The sequence below is a fragment of the Dendrobium catenatum genome, unplaced genomic scaffold (assembly GCF_001605985.2).
Source record: "Dendrobium catenatum unplaced genomic scaffold, ASM160598v2 fragScaff_scaffold_1481, whole genome shotgun sequence".
NCBI lineage: Eukaryota > Viridiplantae > Streptophyta > Magnoliopsida > Asparagales > Orchidaceae > Dendrobium > Dendrobium catenatum.
Window position 1 is genome coordinate 998493 of NW_021319943.1, and position 22100 is coordinate 1020592.

At 34.7% G+C, this 22100-nt stretch overlaps 1 protein-coding gene across 5 annotated transcripts in view; it reads right to left on the reverse strand.

Annotated features, from left to right (window-relative positions):
• The window catches only part of LOC110097684 (protease Do-like 2, chloroplastic), a 68539-nt gene that overhangs the window by 40863 nt on the left and 5576 nt on the right, over positions 1-22100 (reverse strand). For all 5 annotated transcript variants that reach the window (XM_028700256.1, XM_028700259.1, XM_028700257.1 and 2 more), the window contains 3 exons: positions 14865-14938; positions 8995-9058; positions 654-698 (listed from right to left, as the gene is read on the reverse strand). In XM_028700256.1, coding sequence (XP_028556089.1) covers positions 654-698; positions 8995-9058; positions 14865-14938 — 183 coding nt within the window. The remainder of the gene's footprint in view (positions 1-653; positions 699-8994; positions 9059-14864; positions 14939-22100) is intronic.

Here is a 22100-nt window from a genome sequence, read left to right on the forward strand (position 1 = left end):
ATAGTAGATATTTTTTAGCATAGATTAGCTCTCTTAAACTAATATAACTTTTTATACCTACTTTCCACTACTCTCTCTCATAGCTTCATTGAATTATTTATAAATTTAATTCTTCTATAATTAACATAATTTTGAACATCACATTTGTTCTTAAATATTTGTGCCAAAATAATTTATACATACAGACTACTCTCCCTTGTCATGCAAGCACAAAGGATTCTTTATCATCTTATTTTCACACATTTCTCCAAATACTTAGCATCCTCCCATTTTGTCTTTACAGAATTCAACATCTCAATGTAAAAAGTCTTGACCATACTTGTCTGATCATGCATACAAATTTGCTACCCTGCTAAAGATCCCCGCATAACCTTATAAAAACAACCCTAAAAAATTGCACTCTACAGAGAAACAAGAGCACAATTTTTGTTTTTTTTTTAAGCATAATTTTCATGTTGAATGTCTTACTATTGATAAAAAGTTGGATATGCTTCATGAAAATATTAATAAAGTAAAACAAAATTATATATGAACATTGGAACATCATATTACATGCATTTCAAGGAATAAGTTCATCACATCACCGTGAAAATTTATCTATAACTTAACAATGGGTTCTCTATAATGTCATGGTTCATAACATGGGAATGTACCTTGGCAACAAATTTGGTATCATCACCCCTTCTCTTCACTTTAACCTGTAGGCAATAAATTAAATTGTAAAAAAAAAATCAAACAAACAAAAAGGTTCTAAATAATTTAAGATAACTAGGACGAGAAGTACATGTTCCACAAAAATAAAAGGAAAAATGAAAATGAAATTAATTATAAGATAATTTGGAACATTCAAATAAGGAAACCCGCCCACCCCCACCCTCTCGCCACCATCAAGCAATTTGAACATTAATTGATGGATTTGATGATCAAATCAGATTAGAACACCTCAAATCAGATCTCTCCGTCTTTCTTCATACTCATCAATCAATTTGGATTATTAGACCAGGAAATAATTTTATTTCTCTTCTTTTCTCCGCATTATGAAAAAATATGTGCATACCATTTCATTAATTGAACCCTTAGCTAACAGTAGAGACCTTGAGATGTTATGAAAAATTAATTAATTATAAATATTTTAAAACAACTAGGCTAAGAAATAGATGTTCCACAAAAAGTAAAAAGAAGAACGGAATTGAATTTAATTATTAAAAATTTGGAACATTCAAATAACAAGAGTTGCCCAAACCCACCCTCTCCATCTTGCCACCACAAGCAATTTGGAACATTCAAATGAGGAGCAAGAAACTAAAAGGACTTGATGATCAAAACAACAACTTACTCCAAATAGATCCATAAAAAATACCAAGAGAGCCTTTTTTACTAATTTCCAAGTAAAGTTAGACAAGATACAAGTTGATTCACTATTTAAGAGGTGAATCATCTATCCCACAGTTTCTAGAAATCCAAACAACTCACAAAAACTGTTGCAGAAATTCAAAACATAATATAAAACCTAACCCTCCATAACACCCCCTCCCCCCCCCCCAAACAGCCCACCATAACACCCCCCCCCCCCCCCCTAAACAGCCCAAATCCCCTAATAAACACCCCTTACAACTTCCCAAAGAGTCCCCCCCCCACAAAAAAAAAAAACCTCTTCTCCCATAGGTACTAAAGGAGGTCCTAAGCAGCTGGGTTGTTGTCAATCGCATCAGAACCGACCCATAGACTATCATGGTCAATGTTGTGGTCAAAAGCCTTACTCAAATGATACCTGAAGTAGCTCAGCTAATAAGATATTCATAGTATAGTCCAATGGTATATGCAGTATAGCAATGGAAAAACAATTGAAGTTATGGCATGCCTTGAGGCGAACCTTAAGCCTTCAAGTTTAAGATGAATGTCTCATATTAATAGCTTAGAACCACATCATAACCATGCATGAACAGTAAGCACACTACATATTATATGCATAATGGGATGTAACTTAGATGTTGAGCTTATTAGATTGTTGGATTAGTTATATGCTTGTCAATTGTTGGGTGTGGTGGAGATTAGATGAAAATTTTTTTTATCTTCAATAACTGTTTTGATGAGATATGCCTTCATTTGATGAATAGAAGTGCCACTATTTCAGAATGTTAGGAGTGCTTCATGGATCCACTCCATTAGAAAGTTGTAATCCAAGGCACATTAAGCACATATATGTGATGGTTGCTACGCAATGAGGATATTTGACTAAGGCTTTATTTGGCTCTACTTATTTCATGCTTAACTTTTTTAAAGAAATTTTGTTTTACAAAGAAATTATGCTTAGAAATAAATTATTTTGCAAGGTCACCTTCTCTATGACTTCAAAAATATATGACTAAGTTATGAATTGAAGTCACATTTTGTGGGCTCTAAAAACTTGTGTCATGGCCTCTTCATATCTCTTTTTATTGATGGGGAGAGTTTAAACAAGTTTATGTTATGGGATAAATTTATATAAGGCATTTTGAATTTTAGATAAGACACTACCCATATATTTCGCCCTCATTTTGCTAAAACTTTACAATTTGAGATTTGGTTTCCAATAGGGCAGCCCCTACAGTTAATTACCACTCTCGACAATGAGATAGAACTTTTGATTAAAGTTGGTGGTTAAATAGGTCTCAATAATTATCTAATGTATAGGTTTTGAATTTAGTTTAAAATTTTTGAGTTTAAGATTTGAAATTTCTCACCACATACTTAAAGTAGGTGATGGGAGAATGATGACAGGCCAATCAAGATCTCATGGTTCTGTCATCCCAGGTTGTTATGATCCCTGATCTACTTAGTTGGAGGAGGTAGTCGACCCAACCAAATAGAAGGAACCTTGTCGGCAGCCATGGGTTGTTTTGTCCAAGAAAACCTTGTAGACATGGGGTGTATGTTTGTCTAAAGTAATGAATTTAAGTAAATATTAGTTAACAAACGGATTTATATCTAATAGAGTGCACCATACAATTCATTACTCAATGGGCTTTTAACCATTAGGGTGGCCATGACCGTAATATAGTGGTGTCATTTTGCAGCAAAACCACCCAGTCAAAGGGCACGTGCCACGTACATGCTAGCAATGAATCAAATGAAAATGAATTGTAGTAACACAATCTACAAGACATCTGCTTTTATGACCTAAAGCTATTCTTTAAGTCATCATCCTCGCCAAACTGTTGTGAAGTATAGACTGATTTTAATTTTTAAGTTTTTGGCGATTAAATTTTCATTTAATTGTTTAGAATTTGATTAATTTTTTTTTTTTTAGTAGGCTTTGAGGATTGACCTCTCCGCTTGAGATCTACATTCAACGTGGCCATCATCAAGGCGTCGTTAAAGTTATTTCAAATATTTATAATTCCATTAGGGTGAATGGGTATTTTGAAAGGCAGGGTTCCCCTCCAATTGAGATTTATTGTCAACACGATCATCACTGAAGTGTTTAAGCACTTTTTAGCAAATCCGCGAAGCTTTCACAGATTTTGTATTTATGAGCTTGATAAAGATCGGAGCACATGCAGAATCTAATATTGCATCAAGCAACATGGGTTTAAAACTTACTTCCATAGGCCCACAGTTTAATGGAAACCCTTATAACTTACTGATGATGACCCAAGACCTTTAAAGGGAAGGAATATACAATGTTGAACCAGCTCTCTTAGCGAGTATGCATTGCTTATGACTTCTGAGATTGACAATTTCAAAATGTTTCTACGACTTAGTTCTTTTTATGATTGGCCTTTCAGAGTAATTATCTTTCATTCATTATCCCCCTCACTGTGTCAAGATTTTATAATTATGTATCATCACTATATTAACCATGAATTTACTTTTCAATTTAAGCATCTTATGCTTCAACTCGTGGGCAGCATTCATGCTCACGCTATTGTATGCATTTATCATTATGGCAAGGATGATATAATCAAGCTTACATTTATTTTCCTTGATGAGCAAGGACATTTCTTTCATTACAACTATATCTATAGCTTGCCCATATGCATTGATTACACTGTTAAAGAAAGGAGTATCCAGGACAACACCAGTTCAGTGTTTTCTATTTCTCTAATGAAAAAAGGAACTTTCTTTATAAGCTCTGCTTTGACGTATCCACTAACAAGTGCATGGTAAGTAATGGAGTTTGGTTTGATTCGTTGAGTTTTTTTATTAATTTAAAATAATACTCTATCTTATCAACTTTTCCTGCTCTCTCAAAACATTTAATCAATGTATTGAATGTAATTATGCTGGAAGAAAAATACCTTCTCTTCATAAAATTCAAAACTTTGTGCATTTTCTCATACATTCCAGCCTTACCATATGAATTAATTAAAATATTGAATGTAGCCAGAAAAAGGTTAATGCCAATCTATTGAAACTCAATATACTACTTTTTCCTCTTTACTTATCCTTGGACCATCTTCATATGCAAATATTATATAGTTCAGTGTGAATATGTATTTTGGAGAATTAGTCCTTTGGCTTAAAAGAATGGATCCATGCTTTGGAAGTGTAGTCCTTTGGCTCATAATAGTAGATCTAATACAAGGAAGGGTATATATCAATATATGTGACTAAGAAGAGTGGATCTGTATTTGGAAGTGTTGTCCTTTGGCTTAGAAGAGGTGGTAATTCACAAATTTAGCTTGTTTGATTATAAGAGTGTTTGAATCCTTGAAAGAGTAATCCACAAAAGAGAAGGATTATGACGCCACCCCCAAAAAAATTAAACATGTAGAATTTCTAAGTGATTTGAAACATTCATATTTATTAACTTCCAGCTTACACTCGTTTCCTTAAGCTACTAGATGTGATTCTCTTTTTTTAATAATTAACATAATACATAATTAATTAATTATTTATTTATTTATTTATTTAAATCATTTAAAAGTGACAAATTAATTGTGTGAGGGTCCCTTGTAATTCAAAATTTCGCAACCTCGTGGCATCCCCTGCCCGAAAAGGTAGGTTGAGACGGCACTTGTCGTTGTTCTTCCAATCCAAATCAAAGATACTACGGCATGAGAGTTTCAAATCAAACATTCCTGCTTGGATCCAAGATACAACGGCGCAGGTCTTCAAGTTAGCGGTATATATTATTTTTATTTTTTTCTTTTTATTTTTTATTGAATATCTTCTTGGAGATCCGGCAACCTCTCGGCATCCCCTTCCCGCAAATGGAGGTTAGGACGACATGTGTCATTGTTCCTGTCCGGATCAAAGATATGATGGTGCAAGGGCTTCAAATTAGACATTCATAATCGGATTAAAGATACTACGATGCATGTCTTTAAATCAGCGATACCTATCTGTTCATTATAAATTTTATTTAATTATACAGTATATTTATTTCAATTACTTAAACAGAGACAAATGGTTAGAGTTGGTTATGTGTAAATAGGCTAGAGATGGGCCACTCAGGTTCCTATCATCAACTAGAGTAGACGGGAACCAGGCAAACACGTTGTATCACGTGAGTGACAGGCGCGAAACAATAGAGGATTGTTGCAACAATTTGCGGCTGGACCAAGGCCGGTCAGAAACGAAGATGAAGGTTGGACGTGCGTGGGTTTAGGAATGGATAGGCGGGCGTGAGGCCAGATTGCAGGTTGGAGGTGAAATCGGGTCGATTGACTGGATGGGTCAATGAGATGGTTCGGGAGGGAGTGTCAAGATGGGAAGGTCGGATGGGCTTCCGCATGCGGCTAAGGTAGATCGAACGGGATCGAACAAAGGATGGGACGGTCAATAAGAGTCATGCAAACAAACAAAGAGAGGGTGTGTCTTCGATTCCTCTATTCGACTGGGAGTCTTGTGATCATCACAGAGAAAGTGAGGGAGAGATTAATGCGGACATCAGTACGAAGATTTGGCGTGTCTATCACAGGAGGTGTCGTAAATCAACGGTTATAATTTAAATCTTAAAGTATGAGTTATTTCTGAATTTTAGCTCTTATTTTATGTTATTTCATGTTTTACCCCCTAGGTTGGTTTATGTGAGTGTTGTTGTCCAAGGGACAACTTTGCCTTTTGAGTTTTCTTATGTTGTGGCCTATATATAGGGTCTTAAGCTATTGTAATAGATGATGAAGATGAATATATAAAAATTTCAATTTTAATTTCCTTCCTTAGTAAGTGTAGTGGTGAAGAAAGTCCCTTGGAGTAGGGCTAACGAATTACCCAACAACTGTCACTGTGGCAAGGTTTTTGGTATGTATCTTTGTTATTTCTTTTATATTCTCCTCCTTTATCTCTCCAAACAACAGCCCCACCCTCTCCCTCCCAACCTCTTACCCGCCATCGGCCACCCACCCCCTTTCCTTTTCAACTGTCGGCCACCACCTCCCCTTCTTCCAACCGCCAGTCTCCTCCCCATCTCCACCCTAAAACCCCACCAAACCGCCACCTTCTCCCCAACGCCCTAGACCCTTGGGCATCCCAATCTCATAATTAATTCACATTAATTGAGCATTTGTCTCAATTAATTGTGACCTTTGGGAACTCAAAACAGCTTTAACTTCTGTCTTCCCAAAGCAACCACTTTCACTTTTCGTTTCCAAGCCAACTAGTTCCCTTCCCAAGCAAGCTACATTTAATCCCCTCTCTTCCCAAAGCAACCACTTTAACATTTCCTTTTTCCCAAGCCAACTAGTTCCCTTCCCAAGCAAGCTACATTTAATCCCCTCTCTTCCCAAAGCATCCACTTTAACATTTCCTTTTTCCAAGCCAACTAGTTCCCTTCCCAAGCAAGCTACATTTAATTTTCTCTCTTCCCAAAGAAACCACTTTAACTTTTCCAATTCCCAAGCCAAATACTTCTCTTCCCAAGATCATAGCAACATCCTCCCAAACAACCCTCTAAACTACTCCATTTGAGCCTGCAGTGAACCCTCTTCCTCTCCAACAGTAGTAAACTCTTTTATTGTTCTAGATCAGAGATAGTGTGAACCAACGGCTTCTTGCGTGTGGTCGAGTGAAACGAGAGGGAGAGAGTGGTTATAGGACTTCTGTGCACATGAGTTCGAATAAATATCGGAAAGGGCTCCTGCGCGCGATTTTGTGAAAAGAAGCGAGGCGACGGTTGGGCGAACGGTTGTATTGCTTGGGAACGAGCCGTGTGTAAGGTGTGGTCCAGTGGTTAACACATTTCTATGTGGGAGTATGATTATTTTAATTCATCTCTTTATGGAAAAGCATAACATAAGTATAATTATATCAAAAGGAGCATAAATGAGATTCTTGTTATAGATGTTGAAACCAATGCTAATCACCTTCAAGGATTAGCAAACATCATGTGTGATTATGGTAAGTCCCCAACAATTTTTTTAAGGTGTAGCTCCATTATAGTGGGTGGAAGCACCGCATGGCTGAAAGAGTAAATAGGAGTTTAGTTATGTGGGAGTTCATTTACCATTCCCAATGTAGGAGCATCATGGTTTCTAATAAGCCATATATTAATTTAGATCACCAGGCAAATTTTTCAATCATTAAGATGCTTTGCTTGTTAAGCAACAAAAAATGTTTTGTTTTAAATGAACCTAATGATTATCCAATAACTAGTGTAAGTGTGTAACTTTGTGACAATGCTTTTATGAGTTGATTGATATTCATTTGCACATGCATGTTACTGGTTTGGTTTATAGTTGTTGAGCACATTAATCAAGATTTAGTGTTTTTTAGTTGATATCTTGCATTTTTATGCAGATTAGTAATGGATATATATTATTAGAAGCATATTTATGAGCTTATTCCTTACCTAATTGGTTAGAGGAAAGACAATTCTTACTATAGCTTGCTCATCTTTTTATTATTAATTCTATTCATATAATGATCATATCTTTTGTTGTGTTAGATTTTAATAACTTTCGTTGTGTTCAATTCAAATAAAATGTATCAAAATTGCATAACAAAAATTTATTCTGCTCATCATTTTTCCAACTATTTCGGTTGACTTCATGAATCCTTAGTTTTCACTCATTTCCACTAAGTGTTTCCAAAGAAGTTAAATAAATTATCACAAATAATTTTGAACAATTTCTATCAAAATTACCTAAGTCCGCCATTCTCCTTCTTAATCCTCCAACACTAACTTTACATACCCATTTAATGGGTGCATTTTACCCTTTGTTAAATCTGTCCAAACCCTCAAGTATATTTTCAATTACTTATCTACAATAAATGTCACTGCAATTGTTCATTTAATATATCCCTCTTTATTTTATCATACATTCATCACAAATTTATCGTTAAGCTCTAAATAGCCCTTTTATTTTTCAAACAATTGGATCCATATCATATCATCTGCCTAAATGCAATTTTATAATTTTAATATTTGTTAATCCTTATTGATTGCTGTCATTCCCCAAGTGTTGTATGGGCTTTATTGGAGCATAAAAATCAAACACCAGTTAAATGTGTGTTGTTTTGTCTCCATACGCTGGTGAATTGGCTCCATAGAGAGCGTAAGACACAAAAACCAGTATACACGTGCTTCAGTTTCACTGGTGTTCTTCTAATTCATACTAAATAAAGAAGTTGTGAACAGATAGAGAAGTTCTTCTACTCTTATATTGGCTATTTATCCAATATTATTTTTATTGTGATACCATAGTTCCACTATTTCAAGTTTACTCCACAATGACCTTGAAGTTTTAAGCTGCATATGTATAAAAAGTATCCCTGGATTCTACATCTTTGCACTAGCGTTTATTCCATTCACAATAGGTACTCTTCTTTATTCAAATTCTCAGGGCTCAAATTAAGATAAAAGTACTGGTTAGTTTTTAAAAGCATTTCAATTAATTAAAATATGTAGAAAACTAATAATCGGTGCTTTCTTTGACACAAAAGAGATCTTTTAAATCAAACACCAATCAGAGAATCTAAAATATATAACTTTATCAAGTACAACACATTTTCATCATGAATATTAATTTATAAGTGTATCTTTGAGCATCAAAACACATGAATATGCACCTGGGTATCATGTTCAACACAATGGGCATTTGTCAAAAGCTTCCCATTTCCTATCATAAAAGCACTGTAAATACAAGAAAGATGTCACCATTCATAGCAATCGAAAAAAAAAAGTCACAAAAAATGGACAAATAATAAGGATCATCCATTTGCACCATTCCGCTAAAGCTCCTTAGTTCATTAACTTGAAGCTTAATTTAGGCTAAGGTTCCAATGCGTGCAAACAAAATGCTTCTCTAGCTACTTCATATTTCAGCTTGCACAATGATAAGTGATACCAGTAACAGTAGAAAACGATAATGCCAAAAATACCTTAAATTAGCAAGTTTAGAAGTATGCAATTGAACAAAGGCAAGAATAACAGAAACTTAGTAGGCATAAAAAATTGTTGACATTAATTTCAAGGTCATTGGAGAATGCAGGGTTCATAATACCAACCCTTTAACCTAATTTTATAAAGATTTTTCTGATAAAATAGCCTTTGCACCATCAAAATTAAACTTGCCATCCCATTGACAAGAATCTGGAAGCGGTGCATAAATTCAAAAAACTGCTCAATAGAGACAACGACGACGACAACAACAACAAGCCTTTATCCACTATGTGAAGTCAGCTACATAAAATCCTTCTTTGCCATTGTGTCCTATTAAGAGTCAAATTCTCATTTAAATCTAATAAAAAAAAGTCTATTCTAATACTTTCTAACCAAATTTTTTAGGTCTACCTCTACCTTTCTTGATATAGAATGGATCTAAAACATCTACTCTAGAAGAAGGGTTATCGGAAAGCCAACATTTAATGTGACAAAACCTTCTAAAGAGACTCTCTCTAATTTTATTTGCCACTAGAGCTACTTCAACCTTTTCACATATATACTCATGTCACATTATGTCTCTAGAGAACAGTCACTCACCCGCCTGAACAGTCTCATCTCTGCAACACTAAACTTAATTTTAAGTCTCTTTTAATGGCCAACATTTTGCGCCATAAAACATTGCAGGTCTCACAACCATCTATTAAAATTTTTCCTTAAGTTTGAGGTGTACTTTTTATCACACAACAGGCTCAATGCATTCCTTCCTTCAACCATCCAACTTGAATTCTATTAATAATATCTCCATTTATTCCACCATCGTTTTAAACAATAGACCCAAGATATCTAAAACGAGCACTCCTTTTAATGACTTGATCACCTAATGTAACAATTCCATCTCTAGATCTATTACTACTAAAATTACACTCCAACTATTTGGCTTTAGATCTACTAAAACGAAAACTTTTAGACTCTAAGGTTAACCCCCATAACTCAAGTTTTTCATCAACTTCCTCTCTAGTTTCATCAATAAGAATATCATTAGCAAAAAGTGTGCATCAAGGTACATCATCTTGCAAATGTCTTACAAAACATCCATGGCTAAAGCAAAGATATAGGCTTAAAGTTGATCCTTGATCTAAACCAACTACAATAGGAAAATATTTTATCAAACCCCCTTGATTTTGAGCACAAGTAATAGCTCATGCATACATATCCTTAATGCTTGAATATAAGCATTATTAACTATTTTCCTTTCTAGAACTCTCCAAAGTACTTCTCTAGGAACTTTATCATATGTTTTTTTTTCTAAAGAAATAAATATCATATGAATATCCTCCTTATTCTCTCCATACTTCTCCATCAAACCTCTCAATAAAAATATAGCTTCCATAGTAGACCTATTCAGCATGAATCCAAATTGATTTGGAGAAACATTACTATCATGTCATTATCCATGATCAATTATCTCTCATAGTTTTAATGTATGATGCATTAGCTTCATTCCTCTATAATTCGCACACTCATATGCATAACATTTGTTCTTGAAAAAACAACACACTCATTCTCCACTCATCTAACATCTTTTTAGTCTAAAATAATATTGAAAATAATAAGGCCGCCATTTTATGTGACCAAACCATCTAAGGCGACTTTCTCTAATCTTATCTTCTACTGGAGCTACTCCAACCTTTTCACGTATATGCTCATTTCGTATCCTATCTCTAAGGGTAAAGTCACTCATCCACCTGAGCATCCTCATCTCTGCCACACTTAACTAGATAAAAAAATTATTTTTCTTAGAAATGGATATGTTGAATATCCATTTCTAAGAAAAATAATTTTTTATCTTCATCCTAAATGCACTTCATTTGAACTAAATCCTTATTTTTCCTATATCTTTGCTTGGTTAACTTATACATTCATATGTTGCCCTCCTTAGTATCTAATATATTATATAAATCACTAAAAACTAAATTTTTTTCATTGCATATTGCTTTCTTAGACTCCCTATAAACCCCTCTCAACTTTCTTAGTTTTTACATCTAAAACAATTTTAATAATAAACTTCTTATTCTCATTTTGTCCTACACATTTTAATTCGAACACCAACTATTTTTACTATGAGGAGCATTTTTTTATTCTTCAAGCACATACTTTACAACATTCTTAATATCGCTAGCTATTTTATCCCACATAAATTTAGCTTCCTCATAAACAATACAAATCTTGATATCTTGATTCAAAAATAATAATAACATTTGATTTAATTTCCTAACATTTTATGCTTTTATTCAATACAAGAAAAAAAAATATGGAAATCAAATGTTTGAGCAGATAAATTAATGCCTTAAACTTTAACTAAAGAAAAGCAATTATAATATTTTTCATATTTCCTTTTTCATCAGAATGAGCGGATGGGCATCTAACAAAAAGTGAAAATAATGCAAATCCTTTATCATTGTAGGTCAATATTATGAATTCAAAGATAATCATCGCATGTTGACGATACATATTCTACAAATAAAAATAACGTATTGAGTTATCTTTCCAATGTAAGAATGTGGAAGAGCTCGAAGCAAGCATATCACTGCAAAGAAAAAAAACCAGGCAAGTTACCACCAAGACATAAATATGCAGGAGCAAGTTTATAATCGATTTTGGAATGGCTTCATAGCATTTTAATAGGTTATTCCCTCACTATATATATATATATATATATATATATGAGAGAGAGAGAGATTTTAATAATGACGATCAACAAATTCTAATTCAGAACCAAAATTTATTGAATTTTAGATATAATATTTGAAAACACTCTCAATAAAAGAATTATATATGGTGTTCTTAATTCAACAAAATGAGGTTAGATAGCAAACTAACAGGAGGACATTTAGGCCCAAAGAGGTCAGCCAAGTAAAAGGTACCTGTGAGGTTTAGAAGTATTCTCATAAGGAGTCCGAGTGACACTTTGTCAATTGGACCTAGCGTGAGAAGATGCCTGACAATGCACCGAGATCTCACTACCCATAGATATAGGAGAAAGTGATCGCAACATCCTGAAGTACAGCAACAAAGATATGGCTCTTATAGGCATCAAAATGATTACCAGCAAGAGGGGTGTAACTCTTTTTTAGTCGCAAAGAGTACTAAAGGAATTAACCCAAAGGACAAGATACGCATTTTATCAACTAGAGGAAAATTATCAATATTGGGCACACAATATCTGAAAGGAGTATTTTTTAAAAATTTAAATGAAGGGCTTCATTTATATCTGAAAGGAGTATTTGTCTCAATGAACAACGCAAAAGTAGGGCTTATGACTCCAAATAATAAAGGGAGTTGCCAGGGTCAGGTCTTCTATCACAACATAGGCGAAAGGACTTATTTAAATATAATTAAATCGAAGAGATGCAAGAAATAACTTGTGTGCATGTTGGCAAGATGCCAACAAAGGGATTTATAGCCCAATCATGGGGGATCGATAAGTTGGACAACTGGAAATACATCCATTAGATGAGAATGTCATTAAACTCCCCACCTACTCAAGTTTTAAATCTATTCCAAGTATCTTTGCAATGCAAGATGTTAACTAATAGTAAGGAAAATGGGCTTACAATCATGTGAAATAGGCAAGATGGCAAGATACACAAATGAGAATTTTTACGCAGATGATGCTTATCATACTAGCCCATTCTACATGCATGCACATCTCGGGCTTCTTGATGATTATGCATTAATAAGCATTCGATAATTGGCTTTTACTTATACCTCAAGGCATATAGCTTACACTAATGTCCCATATCTGGCACATGACCTTTAGTAGCTTAATCTACTCTTCAAGTTGGACAAATATTTATTTTTATAATTTCATAGAAATTTCCCAAGTGGCCAAGAAATGTAATAGAGTTTTAATCCATTTAAAATTTTAAGAAAAAAAAAAACTTTGAGCCTAAAAATGTATCAGGAGTATTCAAGGCATTGAAGGTAATTTATAAGTAATAAATCACCAAGCAATGTTAGAAACGCAATAGAAGAGGGCATGCACTTTATTGACCTTATGTGGGGGTTACCAAGTTTATTTCAGAAATTAAGGTTGATGAGTGAAATTTATTTTATTGCTTTATGTTTTGACTCTTAACAAGACACAATGGAGAAAAATGATTCATGGAGCCGACCCCACATAGTGGGATAAAGGCTAGATGTTGTTCTTGTATGTTTCCAAAAAATAGACACATCTCTACTTTTATTTGGAATGGAAAAGTGATATGGTAAGTATTATATTATACATCCATAATTTTATGACCATTTGGAACATCAAAACAATTATCAATTTTTGTGATAATAGTAATAAGTTCATAGCATAGCACGGTACAGTAAGACAACAAACCATCATGAAAGGAGACCCAAGTCTTTCATATTGCTATAATTCTATCTTCCCAAGCAAGTAAATCACCAACTTAAGAGCAATATCAACAATAGTAGATCTATAAACTTATATATTTGTCCTTACTTTTGTACTTGGAAATTAGAATTTTTATTATTATTTTGCTTTATTATGGCGGGTACGATGTTCAAAATTATCAATCAATTTTAGGATGTTATATGTAATTTTAATAAGTATGATATTAATAATTATAATTCAACATTATTAGAACATAGCATAATACCTAGGCATAACAGGTTTAAATATATTGATCTAATACATAGAAGAATGAAAATATAGATGATAATATAACTTCTAAAGCTAAGGCTGGATAGCTAAAATGGAGATGTACAGCATGGGTTATGTACCATAAAAAAATGTCACGAAGGCTTAAAGATAATTTTTATAAAACTATAATTAGGTTGGTGATGTTACATAGATCAAAATGTTGACATGCAAAAAATTCATTAATATCAAAGTTAAGTGAACCAAAATGAGAATGTTAAGATGAATGAATGACAGATCGAAAAATGAAAAATTAAGGAATGATTATGTTAGATAAAAGGTTAAAATGATATATATTGAAGATAGGGTGATTGAAAATAGACTTAACGTAGTTTGGACATGTACAATGAAAATCAGAAAATGCACTCGTTAGATGAGTTGATAAAACTAGTGTGAGCAAAATATGAGGAAAAACGCTATACATAAGGCTATACAAATATTTGAAAGGAATAGGTTTAATACTTTATAAAGCACTCAATAGGAATGAATAGAAAAAGGATTCATAATGCCGACCACAAATAGTTGGGATAAGACTAATGATAGTGATGATTAATTATTATTTAGCACAGAATATTATGTAGCAAATAATTTTGATTTAGGTTTTTCATTTTACACCATTAAATATATAGTATTCTTGACTTATAGTAAAATGCTTTTACAGCTAGGATTCACTTGTGGTTTTCGCATTGCAAGTTCAAGTTAAGACCTTTCATAATATTTTTTAAACTAGGTGTGACGGAGAGGGATAAGCTGATATTGCCGTTCAAAGGAACGAAAGCTGTAATTAAAAACATGTTAAAATGGAAAATGACCAAAAAAACACCAGTAATGGCAATTAAAACAAACCTTCCTGTGCTGGTATATTGCCTTTGCTTTTGCCAAGGAAGTGAATAATCAGGCGCAGTATGAGTACAATAAACCTGAAGAAAGCGCATCAATTTAGTATCAAAAGTAGGAAGGTCATTCCAGCTTAAGCTGAAAGTATATATCCACTCATACTAGCAAGTTCAAAGTTAACAGAACTATGGAACCCAAGATATATCTTAGAAATGAAAGACTTACAAATCATACCAATTTTCCAGGACGCAGAGCATAAAATGAATGGAAAAAGGTTCAAACTTATAGCAATTTGCGTATGCTACCTTTAAAATGATAAGTGTATCTAAAGAACAAAGGAACAGGATATATATAGCTCCCGACCACTAGCTTCTTTGCGTTTAAAATATCATGATCAATAGCCATATCCCAATTATTTGGGTCAGCTTTATTAATCCCTCCCTATTCATTTTTATTGGGTGTCGTGGTGCTAACTTCATTCATGAAACTCTATTTTGACGACTTCTAACCAGGTCGACTTTGGTCTCCATATGCTCCTTCCTACGAACTTAGAATAAGTTCAACAACCAGTCTTATTAGTGCATCTTCTATTCTTTATTATACATGTCTAAATCAAATTTATTTATTTGATCCTAAACCTAAGTCCTCTAACTCCCTCTCTTCCTCCCTTTCTTGAAGTCATTGACTACACATAAAAACCCTAAACCGTGCTCTCTTTCTCTCCATTTTCCTCAAACAAATAACCATTTGATATAGGAAATATTTGGGTTCCTAATGCAAATATAGAATGAGATGATATGAACATGCACAAGATCAATTTTCGCAATTCGCCACCTATTAGTTTAAGCAAAGTTTAGTTTCTTTTGATGCAAATCAGAAAACAAATAAAACTCATGACAAACAGTAATTTAAATATCATCAAAATTTTGAAATTTAACAAGAAATCTAACAACGAAATAAAACCAATTAATAATAGGATACACACCACAAAAAATAAAATCATATTAGAACAGATTTGCTCAAATCTCAATCAAAATCACAGAATCAATTGCAAAGTACATGCACGAAAATGAACAATAATAGAACTCACTAAATAGATGATTCAAGTCTCTCACCGTCATAAAGAGAAGCTTCCACAAAATTATTGTCAAGACTTGCACAATACCCGATGAATTCAAGTTCAACAGCACACACATAAAATCAAGAAGAATTTAAAATGTTATTAAGATTGGTTTTTAAATGCATACAAGCCTCCTATTTATATTCAAAACTAAACCACTGGCAATTTCTCAAAATCCCAAAAAAGCTAAATAAAACAGCTAGTAAATATCAATGCCAAGCCATATTGTATTAGGAAACAGATAGTCTCAAATCTAGGCTGAATTTAAACCATAGTAGAACATCCGAAATAGAAGGAATTGGACAGCCAAAACCCAGCTACAATAGGTCAACCACAAACCACAGTCCATATAAGGAAAAATAAAAAGCAACAAGGAGATATGTTTTACACAAAAAGGTAAATTTGTCAATAGCAAGGTATTAGCTGTAGGCAGCAGTGATGCAAGCAAAAATTTGGGAGAGGACCCCAAATTTTTGCTAACAAAAGAGACTCTTTCTAGATAATAGAAAATACACAAAAAACTACAAAAACAAGAAACAAAGACTCATTTTATAAAATTAGAGAAGACTCTTACAACTCATGACTTACAAACGACACACAAAACTTGACAACCATAAAAAACCTAAAATTGCATTTCCTTTGCTTGGGAAGAAAGATACAAGTGGAAGGGAACTTGCGGATAGAAAAAATTGATTAGAAGCCGAGACTAAATGGAGGAGAAACTCGCAAGCTTTCCTAGACAAGAAGAGAAAGAAATGGCATAGCTCGCTGATGAGGACATCGATCCAAGGTTCAAACATGTGTATCGCCGGAAGCATCGCAGATCGATGACCACGATTCAAAGCTTATATTTCTAGTTGTTTATGCATTTTATTTTTATGTTTTCCTATTGTACCTTTATGTTGAGTTGAGTCATGTTGGGGCCCTGAGGGCAATTTAGTCTTTATTTCTTCTTGTATGCTTGAGACCTATATATATGGGTCTTTTCTCTTGTAATAGCGAATGATTATTTGGAATGAAAATTGTTATGTTTCTACTTCTTCTTGCATGAGAATTTGAGAAGGAAGAGAGCTCAAGGGGAGCAAATCGCAAGGCCCGCCAGTCGTTGGAAGAGTCCTCGACTCGTGGTTTTCTATTTTTTGTCGTCATCTCCACCCCTTCCCTCACTCCCACCCGCCGGCCTCCATAGCACCACCACCGTCCAAGCTCACCACCTTGATTTCTTCCTAATCCTTCTCCTCAAGCCCATCGTCCACTAGCTCCCTACTTCACCCCCACCCGTCCACATCACATCCACCCGTCTAGCCCCTTCCTCTTTCCGCCGCCCCATCCACTTCATTCCTCCATCATCTTGATGATGATTCCCATCATCACAATGCATTCCATATTTGGTTGAGCATGAGATGAAAATTTTGGCTCCATTTGAAATTCAAAATTTGAATTTCAAAATCTTGCCAATTTTGGAAAATCCTATTAAAGAAAGTTTTTATTCATGATCCCAATTTGAATTTCAATTAAATTGAATCTTATGATAACTTTCCTAATCCATCATCCATCTTTGGAAACTCCCTAAATCCTTCCCCAAATCCCTCCTTCCTCTCTCTATGCCGCCGGCCATCATGGATGGGCTCCCACTAATTGCCCATTAACTCCTCCTTTAATTCATTTGAAATTTGAAATTCATTTCAATTGGATTTCCCTCCAAATCCACTTAAACCTGAAATTAATTTCAGGTTTTGGGATTAAACCTATTGCCATTGGATCCCTCTTGGAAACCGCCGGCTCCCCTCTTCCTCCTGCTCCCGCCGTCCCCCCTCCCCCCAATCTTGCTTCTCCTTGTGATCTGTGAAGTCAAAGAAGAAGAAGACTACGCTGTCCCTCTCCGCGTAAATGACGCATGGCGGATCCTGAGCTTGATAGCGGATTCGTGTACGACATCTACGGTGGCATTCACATCACTCGTTCGCAGTTCTTCGACGTTGGACTTGGATTTGACGACACTATTGAGGACTATCTAAATCGCATCTTGCCTACTCTCGTGGACGTCATAGACGACCAATTTCAAGACTACGATTGGATCCTCCAAGGCCATCCATCCCCGCCATCTCCGCCACCGCCGACCTTTCCGTGGATCAAGGCCATTGGTGTTGCTTCCGTCCTCGTGGCATCTTTGGGTGTGCTGAAGACCTTTTTCCGCAAAGCCTAGTGTAGTTGAGTGATCCATCCCCAAGGTGAAAACTCTCTTTATTAAGTTACGGATTGTTGATAAATAGCTTTTGGTATTGCTACTATCTTTGGTTACCTAAGAGTTTTGGCTAATCTACATGTACTTCCTCGCCTAAGCTAGTTGAAAACTCAGATTCTTTGATGAACTTGCTTGTTATTTCGATAAGTTATTAATTGGTAATTCATTGTCAACTATTCTTAAAATTTCTTAAATGAGCTCCTGCGCATGTTGGTTTCACATCACTCGCAAGCTATCCAAGAAAAACCTTCATGTTTCTTTCCAAAAATCAGCACATAAACATCCTTTTATTCATACAAAATACCTTGTATTTATAGGAGGAAGAGGGCAGCCAAACAGCCACCTAAATTAGGGAATATGGAAGACTAAAAGACACCAAATAGAAGGCCAAAAGACTGCAAACGGAAGGCCAAAAGACTGCAAACGGAAGGCCAAAAGATAGCAAATCTGCTACAGGAAAACTGCACATAAAACAGAGAAAATCCCATGGAATTCTCCCCCCCCAAACAGCCACCAAACAGCAGCCCCCATACGGCACAGCAAAACAGACACAGCAAAACAGAGAAGAAAAGCCACGGGAACCAAGCAAAAAAGTCACGAGAACCAAGCAGCCAACAACGGGAACCAAGCAGCCAGCCATGGGAACCAAAGGGCCAAGCCACGGGAACCAAGCAGCCATCCACGGGAACCAAGCAGCCAGCCACAGGAACCAAAAGGCCAAGCCACGGGAACCAAGCAGCCAGCCCGAAAACCAAAGGGCCAAGCCACGGGAACCAAGCAGCCATCCATGGGAGCCAAGCAGCCAGCCACGGGAACCAAAGGGCCAATATCCACCATAATAAGCTTCCACTAAACTTACATAAATGAGTTAAACTTTTTACTTCAATAAATGAACTAAAAAACAACTCATAATGAGCTAAATTTCAGCTCAAAGTATTAATGAGCTAGCAAGCCCAAGAGTAGTCAAAACCAAAAATTATGATGTATTTTTATGTTTATGTGTTGTTTGTAAGTCAAAGTTGTAAGCGTCTCTTATAATACTAAAGTTTGTTTTGGTCATAAATTGTCTAATTTGTCTAGTTTTAGTGAGTTCTTGTAATCTTCTGTTATCTAGGAAAAGTCTCTTTTGTTAGCAAAATATTTGGGGCCTCCCAAACTTTTTGCTTGCATCAACTTTATTGATTGCATGCATTGAAATAAAGGAAGTGGAACTTAAGGTAGGTTCTTACATTTCTATCTTAAAGTAATTGCAGTTCTTTGTATGATTTAATGCATTGATTAAGACTTTTTGTATACACATTCATAATGTTAATAATGAAAATTTAAATAAAAAAAATAAGAAATGACTTTTTTTATTATACTTACATAACTACTATCATATTGTGATAAAAATAATTATGTAGCATCTTATTGAAGCACATATGTTTAAACATAAATGTAAATATAAGACATGATAAATAAAAAGAATATAAAGAATGGAAATATATGTACACTTCAAAGAAAGGAGTTCACCTCTTCATGGTACTGGCTACAGATACAATGTACTCGTGCATGCAAAATGAAAAAGGCTTGAAAAAAGAAAAAGGAATTGAAAATGATTGCCTTAATGGATGAAAATTTTAGACAGTGCTCCTAAGATGAATGTTATATTAAAAGATATGCATGACAAATACGTTATAAAATTTCATCTTTTATTAAATGATGTTGCCTTTTTGATGTGAAACAACATGCGATGAACAAGAACTGCTTGGGGATTTTAATAAAAGATTTTAAAGCTTTGCTAGTTATAGAATTAATGCTTACCCAAGTTAGATTTTCAGAATTATCAAGTTGAAATTAAGTAAGGCATGCGGTTATAACTAGATTAACGGAACAATATCAGATTGACAACATAAAATTAGAGAGTAATGCTATGGGGAGAAACAATAATCCACAATTAACAAATATAACTTTTCACCTTGGGTCTCTCACTCACTCTCTTGTTGGTGGCACTTTTAATGGAGGAAGATTGAGAACAACCGAGCGATGCCACTAGGAGACAAATAGAGCACAAAAGCGTAGTCCGTTGGAGCGGTAGCCGGTGGCGGGTAGTCCATGGGATGACTAGTGAGCATCCAACGTCTTATCGAAACTTCCTTGACGGCTATGGTGGGGGCTAAGAGGCAAATGCAGGAAATCTGAATATAGGCCTCCAAATGACAAAGAAAACAAAAGACTAAAATGTCCCTTGGGCTACAATAGCGACCAAATACCCATAAGGGCAAAAGAGGAAAAAAACTGAAAATAAAATAAACTACTACATAAAATGACTCAAAATAAAACTCCTGATCGTGGTCGTCGATCTCCGGCGTCTCCTGATGGTACTCGTGTCGAAAATGCTGACGATGTCCTCGTCACTTTTATTTTATCAAGTACACCTATTTAAATTCTTGTAAATAAAATCTTCAATTATTACTTGTGTGACTCGCATGCACTTTGTTCGCTGTTTTTTTTTTTTAACCATACTATAAAATTGTGACTAGGCACTGAGTTTGTTGTGCAAACTCAACCCATTAAAAATGAAATGTTTCAAATAAGACTCCTATAGATTAAATGGTTGACACATAAGATTTTTATACCTGAGAAGAGGAGTGAGTGAGAAAAGGTATTTAATAATTCTATGTATTTGATTTCAATTCAATTATTTTGAAATCTTTGGTGAATACTTAAATTTGTATGTGTTTAAAAATTAGTGGTTCTTTATCATTTTGAAAGATATTTTATTGGATTGTTTATACATTTGTTGAAATCAGTTTAATTACCGTCCAACCATTTGTTCCCAAATTGCTATTCCAAGCATACGGGCCAAGTCATGATATTAGACATGCTAGCCATGTTTATGTTTCCTCATTATGTTCTAGTCCTTAAGTTCAGAGCCCTCATCAAAATGATTGGTTTCATAAGTTGTACTAGGACATCATTTGATTATTGATTATGAAAAACATGATTGCTCCCAGTTCTCCTCTTTTCACCTCTAGTTCCAGATCTTGTTTTCTTTTCTCTTCTTGCTCCCCTCTTCACTCTTGCAATGCATTATGAGCACACAGTAAAGGATCAAAGATTAATTTTACTACAATCATCTCTCCTACTTCACACAACTAAGGCAAGCATAGAGTCATATTCGAAAGAATAGTACAAGTCAACTCAAAATCGAAATATATTTTGATTTAATTAGAAAACTTGGAAAGAGTTGATTCCGAATCAACCCGAAATAAGTTCAACTTGACTCAAATCAATAATGCTTGAATAAAAAATTAAATAAATGTGAAGCAACATTAGGAGAGGTTCAAACCTACAACCCATACAAATGAGAATAGAAATAAACCATAGTCATTGTTGAAAATATGAATATGCATAGAAAATTCATAGAATGTATACAACAACAACATCAAGCCTTTATCACACAATTTGAGGTCGGCTACATGAATTCTTTTTCGCCATTGTGTTTTGTTAAGAGTTAAATTCTCATTTAAATCTAATAAAGAAATGTCATTTCTAATATTTTAAAGTCTTTTTAGGTCTACCTCTACCTTTCTTAACATAAATCAAATATAATACATCTACTTTCCTAACCGGGTCATCGGAAGGCGGCAGTTTTATGTAGTCAAACCATCTAAGGCGACTCTCTCTAATCTTATCTTCCACTGGAGCTACTCCAACCTTTTCACGTATATGCTCACTTTGTATATTGTCTCTAAGAGTAAAGCCACTCATGCACCTGAGCATCCTCATCTCTGCAGCACTTAACTAACTTAAAGCACCATAAAGCATTGCAGGTCAACCCGCATCTTATAGAATTTTCCCTTAAGTTTAAGGGGGATTTTTCTATCACACAACAAGC